Below are 9851 nucleotides of genomic sequence, written 5' to 3'. Positions count from 1 at the left end.
GTAGATAAAATGCATCGCGCACTGAATTAAGAAAGCTGAATATGCAGTGCGAGTTTATTTAATACATCATCATCATATTTATTTTTCTAAAATTCTCTATGAAATACAGAATGATATTTTCCATGAGCGACCGGCGCAGTGCTACTATATGTACATACTTTATCTCTACACAACTTTAAAAGGAAAGTTCACATGATCTACTCATTTTAAGAAATTAAAAAAGAGGTAGAATTATTCATTGTGAAGTACTGTCTTGGGGCAAATGTGATTCAATGTGCGCACTAATTGTTGAAAAACATGTAACATACCCTTAGCCTATACATATATACAATCAATCCAAATTAATATGCATTTGCTTGATTATATAAAAAGTTCTTGAATGCTAAGAATTTGATACCAAATATAAAATATCATTCACAAAAGCTACAACATTTTCACTATATGGTGAAGACTTTTCACTGCTAAGATTATGATGACATAACAAAACATTAAACAAAAATCAAACACCAAATCACCAGACTTATCGAAATTCGAATGCAAGAAAACAAGGCCATCAAGTTTCGAGTTGTACAGGCCCATCATCTTCTTTTCGCGTAAGCCTCCCCCCCCCCCCCCCAACCCACCCCCTTTCTCTAATTTTCCTCCTTTCTTCACCATTTAAGAAATAAAGTTGGGAGGGCATGTAGAGCTAGGTTAGGCATTACTTTAAGGCCATTTTTATTATTTGGCAGCATGACTTATCTCTTTTGATACTCGCGATTATGGGATGGCCATTCTATTACAAAAGAAAATAAAAATAAGCCGAGGTAGTATTTCTAATTTTCAGTCATGTTTTTCTTTGGTAGTGAAACACATTCGCTTACAGCATCGGAACGTACATTTCATACAATAACAAGATATCACGAGAATTACTGATATTACGGCCAAGAAAAACGCTATGACATCAAGCAGATTTCGCTGTATGAAGTTGAGTTCTATGAGTGGACTTCTCATGTAGCTGCCGCCATGTTTGATCACGTGGTTGATCCAGAATGCAGCGCGATCACCCGGATGCATCGACCTGCTTCGTAGACGCGAGGACAGTAGTTTTGCCGCCTCGGAATAACTGTAAAGGGAAAGGGAGGTGAAACTAATAATTAGAACGAGACCAAAAAAGAGCGCTCCGCCATACTTATTTTCAATCCATAAATTTGTATGTAAAAGCAAAAACGCTGTTACTATGTTGAATCATGTTGAATGATGTTTAAAAAAAACAGATAATTTGTAGGCGACTTGTCAGTCTCATGTATCCTTCATTACCTTCTTGCTCCTCAACTCGTTAATCCAAAGATTGGCAGGGGTTTTGATTTTGACGGTGCTATTGTGAGGAGGGACCTCAGGAACTTTATGTCAATTTTCATTCGTGTACCAGATGATCGTTAACGGAGTTGAAAGTATTGACCTCCTACTTTGCCTTTTTTCAAGAAGCTTTATCTACAAAGTACTACTCTTTTAGCATAAAAAATAGGCAAGGTTACAAAACAGGCTTTGAATAGAACTCTTTGATAACATTTTCGGCTTGTCGAGAACCCTCGAGAACTCATGTATTAACAAAACAAGTACCTTACTTTCGCCAAAATTATAAATACGGATTCATATGTTTGCGAACATCCGTTAATCGTTTCGTGAAAGTTCTCACTCTTTCATAAAACGTACCCCTTTTTGAAAATTCCAAATCCAAAGAACATACACCAGGGACCCGTTTCACAACGCCTTTTTTCAATGACAAATGACAAAAATCAGTGACAAATCTGCTGATAACCAATTAGAAGCAAGGATTTCACTAGCTTATATTTTTTCGCCCTGTACCCCCTTCTCAAATCCCAGAACGTATCAATGTTTGCGAACATCCCTGAAGACCTCTGCCAAAGTGATACCCCCAGGATTTTGACCGAAAATCTCCTGGACCCCAGATCTTCAGACTACCACTCCAATTCTCACCCCAACCCCCGGCACCACAACCGTGCCTACCTATCATTGTTGAGAATGGTATCTATGGCGACCCGCAGGATGTCCACAGTCACATTGGTTTTGTCAAGGACGATACCGAAACCGTGGTGTTTCAGTCGAACCCCTTGGTCGATGGCGTCCCCGGTCAGGGGTATTATGATGGCGGGTACACCATGGTACACGGTCTCGTAGAACCCGTTGTTGCCACCGTGGAAAATGAAGAGACGCGTCTTTGGGTGACCTGAAAGCAATCACGAGTGAAATAGTTTGCAATCTCGAATACGTCAAACCTGTCTGTCGAGGCCATCAAACGGAAATCGGATACGTGCACGTGTATTTATAGAGGACGTATATCCACAGAGGAAGGGCCAGTAAGACAAGTCATGACTGTTCAGTAAACAATTTCTGTCTTAGTAAGAAACCCAAGGAAAGATAGAGACCGCTGTATAACAAGTGGCTTTTTGATTTACAATACTACTTAATTATCCACCATGCAAGGTGTTAAACGTGCTCTGATATTACCTCGGCTCTGCGAGGCTACCGATTTCGGTGCTCACAATGCAGAAGTCAAGGAATATTCACAATCCGAAAATGCTTCCACTGGACCATGACACCTCTATTTATATGGTAATTCTTAGGTATGACCGTACAGAGGAAACCTCTGCATATGTTCCTTACCTAAGATATCATTCTGTGGCAGCCACGGCATCGTCTTCACGTTCGGTGGCAGTTTGAACTTGGGTTCACCTGCCAACTGCCACAGGATCTTCTGCTGCGGATATCGCTGGAAGACCTCTGCGAACGGCTCCAGGAATTCCGGCTTGATATGCGTGACGTAGCTACCCAGAGTGAACAAGATGACGCCCCCATCGCCAGAGGACTGCATGAATGCTTCCAAGTCCTAGCCGAACGTGTTGGTTGACAGATAGGGAACAGGATATAAGTTAGCATAGATAATGAATTTCACGATTCTGTGTATAAGTTTTAAATCCCCCTCCTAGCCCTATCATATGAAACAATCAGAATCAAAATCGGTTGAAAAATAACGAAGAAGAAACATTTTGAAAACTGTGGACGGACGGACGGACGACGGACGCCACGGCATGGCATAAGCTCATCAGGCCCTTCAGGCCGGATGAGCTAAAAACGGATTATTATTATTATTATCCCATATCGGTTTGTTCTAAAAGAATTCAGTACTCACAGATTTTCCGCTTTACCATATCCAAGTATTTTGGGTTTTCCCTTTAAACCAAATTATACTACCGAAAATAGAGTGATTTTTTAAAAGTTTTAACCTTCAACAACGGAAAGTTAGGATGAGCGTTTTTGCTAATTGAAAGTCATAGTGTTTGTCATCATTTAGGAATTTGGTCGAAGGGTATCATAGATCTGTCATTCAATTTAGAAACTGCTCAACTAGCATTCAAATTAATATCCACTTGTCGAAGCGTAAGTTTTATCATTCAAATTAACACCTGTCATTCGTATTCGTAAGATTTGTATTTAAGTTAGGAATGTTAGGTGGAAGAATTGCAACAAACTTTTACAGTTTTTAAATAATGCAGTTAAAATGCATGATTTGCCATTGGGGTCTAAGCTGTTATTCCATTTATTCATTTTCAGGACAATGCAGATTGGTGTAGTCAGACATAAAGTAAATAAGGGGCGAAATCAAGGGATATGGCATTTCTGCACGGACATGTTCATATTTCAGGGAAAGGTGGGGGTACCCTCAATCGCCCCTTTTTACTACAGACTCGGAATTTTACAAAAGTAATTCACATCGTCTCTTATACCCAGCACACCCCTCTGTTTTTCTTAAAGAGTTTCATAGTTTACTTGCCCGCCAGCAGATCGATGGCTAAAGACTTGGCTAAATAATGACTCATGTTCAAATTGTTGACTCTAGTCCCTATCCTAGTCACAATATTGTACCCTTCTTCCATAATGAAATTATGATAACTTTATGATGAAACATAAGACAAACAACTTCCTTACATGAACATTTACAAATATATTGAGACCATCAGGTCCGTAGATGCAAGTCGTTTTTTTCTTAACAATCAAACTTAAATGCTGATGAATATCAGATAAATCTAATAAGTATAAGTGTATAAATGCAAGAAAATGAAATATGATGAAATACACATGAAAAAACAATCTTGAAAGAAAAAGAATGAGCTATAAAAAGTGTGCAATAAACGAGAAATGTATATTGACCATAAATTTAAGTGCATAAAGCACTAATTTGAATGCTACAAATGAATTAGAATGCTAGAAGTACATCGTCGCGTTGTCAGAAAATCGTGTTGCGCCAAATCAAATGACCAAATAGCGAAAGAAGCACATTGTTCATTAATTTGAATGAAACATACGTAGATTCTAACGAAAATTCCATAGATTTGAAAACTAGAAAAAGGAATATAAACCCGAGATATACGTGACTGCACTAAAACCGTCGAATTTGAACGCAAGACAAATCAATTTAATTTGGCCGGGAAATCCTATATTTAAAAACTTGCGTTTTTTCGAATATATTAACAGAATAGTTAGAGCTGATCTTGAGCGAGTTCAGTTAAAGTAATAAAACATCCACCTTTTCTCGCATAAAAATACTTCTAAACTCCGTAAATATTCAGGAAATGTTTTTCTTCTGGTTTTCGTTCATATTTGTATGCTTATCTGTCTGTTTTTCGTCCTTTCTTACTATTTTCATCCTTAAAAACCGAAACACATTTTTCAAAGACCGTGTTAAAAGAAGATATCTTACATTTGGTAAAGGTGATGCCGGCCTGGCCGTGATACCCCCCATGGTGATGATGTTCGGGTTGAGCGGGAGCGGGAACTCAACGGCGAAATCCAGATTGACCAGGAACAGATCGGTATAGGTCCCGACCAAATTCGAGATAGAACCGGATAAATCCGGTCTGATCTGGTGTCGTTCTCTGATACTATTGTACGGTACATGATGGTACTCCAATACCGAATATAAAACTCGGTTGGCGAGCACGTTGTTTACACGCTGTAAACAGAAAATAAACAATAAATAAAGAAAAGTAAAAGGCATGTGGGTACTTATTTTCTTCTATAGTAGTAGTAGTATTAGTATTAGTAGAAGTAGTAGAAATAGTAGTAGTAGTAGTAGTAGTAGTAGTAGTAGAATAAGACTAGAAGTAGAAGTAGAATAAGAAGAGAAACCACAGTAGTAGTAGTCGTAGTCGTAGTAGTAGTAGTAGTAGTAGTAGTAGTAGTAGTACTATAGTAGAAGTAGTAGTAGTATAGTAGAAGTAGTAGTAGTAGTAGTAGTAGTAGTATAGTAGTATAGAAATGTACAGTAATTATTGAATTCAATTAATCAATAAATGAATGGAAAAATGAATGATTGTAGAAAGATATTTATAAATTAATATATTTTAATATATACATATAAATGAGTAAAATCAAATGAATAAATAAATAAATAAATAAATAAATAAAACATAAAGAAATGAATGAATGAATAATTGAAATAATAACGAATAACGACTAGATAGATAAAAACAAATAAACTAACCTGGAAGAATGTCATTTTGTTATTATAACCATTCATTACATCGGGAGTGGATGCCAGATTCACGGGGTTTCCCGCGTACATGGAGAGCATCGTCGGGGCAGCCATGGGGGAGGATAACACAGCGGGCACGTTCAGTTTCATTGCCAACAACAAGCTGCACAACCAGATCATGTCGTAGACGACCACGTCGAAGTTCCCCTCTTCGAGTCGGCGCATGACGTCGGGGTTCTGTCCGAGGAGCTCATCGCAGTCGTCGGCGGCCCCCTTCCGATGTGCTTGAATGAGTTTATACAAGTACGCCGCGCCACTCGGTTCTAGTGCATTCTATCAAAAATGAAGAATTTAATGAATTAATGAATATATAAACAAATGTTTACATAAATGAATATTGAATAAATAAATATGTGAATGAATAAATAATACAAAAATAAGAGGGGGAGGGGTCAACTTACACTGTCGCTCATATAGTTGGAATATTTTTGTTTTACCCCAATAATTATTATGGAATTAAAAAAAAAAAATATTCCTAATAGATCTAGATAATAGTATACATTCTCAGATTTTATTGAATAATAATTTGCCAATTTGTGTTTTGGGTGACTGCTAAAGCATGTGTATCCTACTATGCTTATCAACTAGGGGATCTACGCCCTTCAGTCATAAATGACAGTAATGAGGATTAATGCCCCACAAAAGGGCACTAATATAGCACATCGTCACGGTTTTGATCCTGGGGCCTCACAGTTACGAGGCCATTGCTTTGTCACTGAACCATGAATGTACCCAGCGGAGGCTAGGGTAGGGGGCAGTTCCATAAATTAAAAAAAAAATAAATAAAATGCAATAAATTCTCAATAATTTATTGCATTTTACCCCGGTCCCCAACATAACAAAATGCTGTGTGTGCCCATGCCTTGAGCCATATTAATGCATGGCCGTCCAGAGGATTTTTTCCCATTAAATTCTGGACCAATTTGTTTTGTGTAAATGTGCTCTCACCCCCCCCCCCCCCCCCCCCGCTTACCCAGCGGGTGGCTGAGTCGTTGCGAAATTTTCGACGCGATTTTCAAATTTTAACCCCCCCCCCCCCCCCCCTCGAAAAAAAAATCATGCGTACGCCCCTGACTGCACGTGTACCGTTAAGGGACCCAGTGGGGAAACTGAATTCAGGTAAGACAACGGTACAACGAATCGTCTTCTTTCTCTAATAATAATAATGAAACGGCAAAGCTTCCGCTTCTTGCGCGGGAGGGGGGGGGGGGGGGGGCAACTGAATGCAGACGATTAAGAGTCGGGAGCGGTAAACAACGAATCGTCTTCTTTATCTAATAATTTAATGAAACGTGAAAGCTTCCGCGCTACGAGCAGCCATTGGGCGAAAATGATTTCAGACAGGGATTAAGAGTAATATTTAAATGAAACGTCAAAGCCTATGCGCTTCGCGCGGGAGGGGAGAAACTGAATTCAGACAACGAAACGACACAACGAATCGTCTTCTTTCTCAAAAAATGTAATGAATCGTGAAAGTTTCCGCGCTTCCATTGGGATGGGCGAAAGTGAATTCAAACAAGGATTAAGAGTAATAATTTATTGAAACGTCAAAGTTTCCGCGCTTTGCGCGGGAGGTGGGGGGGGGGGGGGGGGGGGGGGGGTGAAACTGAATTCAGACAAGGATTAAGAGTCAAGAACGGTACAATGAATCGTCTTCTTTCTCTAATAAGTAAATGAATCGTCATAGCTTCTGCGATTCGCGTGGGAGGGGCGAAATAATATTTAAGAGTCGAAAACGGTACAACAGATCGTTTTCTTTCTCTAATAATTTAATGAAGTGACAAAGCTTCCGCGCTTCACGGGGGGGGGGGGGGGGGGGGGGGGACTGAAAATAACTTAGTTCCTGGCCCCGGGTTGATAGGTTTAAATTTGTAGACTTTGGGACATTGGCATTAATATATTTGTTGGTAATTGGTGGCTCGTTTTGTCAGTAATCGGTGGCCTCTACACCCCTCCCCCACTGCAACAGGTCTAGCGACGCCCCTGATAACAACACAGCTTATACACTCGAGATAAGTTTTGCCTCTAGACTCCACTTTTTAAAAACGTTCAGCGGAGCCTGCATGTAAGAGTGGGGTGATGCGGATTTTTTTTCTACCCCCCCCCCCCAAAAAAAAAGGATTTTTTTTTTTTTTCATTACGCCACTACTAGGTATATACATGTACTTTATAGTTATTTTAAAACTGTGAGTTCTATAAAATTTGCAATACTATTTTGAAATAACAAACACATATGAAAGAAACTGCCTTAACTTTTCAAGATTAATCTTAATTGGAAAACGCAAAATATCTATTTTCCTCATTTGAATAATTGTTTTGGTATGATGTGCTTTATAATATTGTAATTTTATATACCTTTGTTTTGATTATACAATCGCGTCTAGTTGACGGCGCGTCTTTTCCTTATTATCACTTTCATATTGATGTAATCCTAAGCTGGGAGTCCTCTTTCAATCACACTACTGTCCTTGAACTATTAAATGATAAATTGCAATGAAATAGGGCCTACCTTTGAGTAGGACAAATGTCTTTCTTTCACTGACTCAATCTGCTCGGCTGACTGATGAAAAACGATGAAATTCAGTTCCGCGTCATCTGGATTTTCAGCCCGATGAGCATAAGCTTTGCTGACTAGCATCGTTACATTATGACCATGTTTCACCAGGTACTTTCCGATCGTCTTCCCAACAAAATAATGTGAACCTTCCCCCAGACTTGTGGTGATGAGGACGTTGCCCCCCTGGCTTGAAGGTAGGGTAAAAATCATAACACAGAAACATATGAACGGGACCAGACTTTGTCTCCGCGGCAGAAGTGATGTATTCGCCATTCAACTGCTCCCCGAGGAACTCGGGTTGTTAACAGATCGAGATATGAATGATGTACCAATGTCGGAGATCGAGTAATAATATATCCCTACAAAAAAGATTAGCATTCGAATGCGAGAGACTATAGATTTACGGATAAATAGCGTCCATTCACATATTTTAGCGCATATCGAACGGAATGAAATACTTCGTGCATTCTTCGGTTATTGCCCGATATGATATCAAAACGATTGGACTATGGAACGTGAGAGTCGCATATTGCACGTATGCTACCAGCATAGCATAACCAGTGTACTGATTGGAATCCCTGCTTCTCATATAAATTTATATACATGTATTCACTGAACACTGTAGATGGTCTATCTTTTGACGAAGGTCACGTACGTATAAGCTTTTGTGATTTATTCTTCGCTTGAATTAAGTTTTTATTCGCACGAGAGTTCTTCTATTGTTCCGGTTTGTATTCATACACTGCATGACCCCCAAAAGTATACATCTCTCTCCCTCTTTCTCTCTCTCTCTCTCTCTCTCTCTTGCGCTCTCTCCTCTCTCTCTCTCTCTCTCTCTCTCTCTCTTTTGCGTAGGCTCTCCCTTCTCTCTCTTTCGGACAATCAAACTCATGCGCTTTCTCTCCCCCCCCCCTCCCCCCCCCCCCCCCCCCCCTCTCTCTCTCTTTCGGACAATCATACTCATGCGCAGTACACCGCATTTCAATCTTTACTCGAGCGCAACAACTACCTTTATTTCACAATCATCGATCTTTATCATGAACATGCCCCGGTGAAAAAATACTAAAATACATGTGTAGAGATGGAAAGGAAAAGATAGCAAAGAGGGTAAACGGAATTCGACATCGAGACGATACATTTTCCTTGTCTTGTTTAGGAAAAGAAAATTATCTAACTGACTAGGCTGTTTTTAAATTCATGTAGTAATAGAGGCACACGTTTCAGCTCCTATGACATGGTGTCAAGCACAATCAAACAGAGGAAATGTGACGTTTATTATCACTCCGCTCTTCAAAATGGATCAAAACGTACCGTGCCTTTGGGTTGTATAGGAAGTGGCGTAGCGTCATAGGAGGCAGAGGAGGGCACGTGCCCCCCCCCCCCCCCAATCGCAGGACAAAAAAGAAAAAGAAAAAGAAAAAGAAAAAGAAAAGAAAATGCTGACAGAAAGAAAGAGAGAAGGGGAAAAGAAGGTGGGAAGAACAATGTAGGACCTCTTCCATCCCCTTTCGGTGATACCGCCTATTCGCACTTTATCCGCCAATTAAAAAATCGTGGCCCCCCTCCCCCTAAGCGCTAGTGGCACCTGAATGTCTATTTAGTTCAAAATTTCCTCAAACTATATAAAGAGTGATGTGGACTGTAATTTCAAGGGGTAATCGGAACTATATCAATATAAAAAACAAAGTATTGCCACAG

General features: G+C 39.7%; 1 protein-coding gene across 1 annotated transcript; it reads right to left on the bottom strand.

Moving 5' to 3' along the window:
• Positions 1-634: 634 nt before the first annotated feature.
• LOC115918426 (UDP-glucuronosyltransferase 2B33-like) lies at positions 635-8760 on the bottom strand. Its single transcript, XM_030977959.1, has 6 exons — positions 8106-8760; positions 5546-5869; positions 4763-5014; positions 2668-2890; positions 2011-2230; positions 635-1105 (listed from the first exon to the last, which is right to left on the bottom strand). Exons 1-6 carry the CDS (start codon positions 8424-8426, stop codon positions 823-825), a joined length of 1623 nt encoding a protein of 540 aa, XP_030833819.1. The 5' UTR covers positions 8427-8760; the 3' UTR covers positions 635-822.
• Positions 8761-9851: the final 1091 nt, after the last annotated feature.

Source organism: Strongylocentrotus purpuratus, unplaced genomic scaffold (genome assembly GCF_000002235.5).
Source record: "Strongylocentrotus purpuratus isolate Spur 01 unplaced genomic scaffold, Spur_5.0 spur5_scaffold_1, whole genome shotgun sequence".
Lineage (NCBI taxonomy): Eukaryota > Metazoa > Echinodermata > Echinoidea > Camarodonta > Strongylocentrotidae > Strongylocentrotus > Strongylocentrotus purpuratus.
The sequence above is the reverse complement of the archived record's forward strand: the minus strand, read 5'-3'. Positions and strand labels throughout refer to the sequence as shown.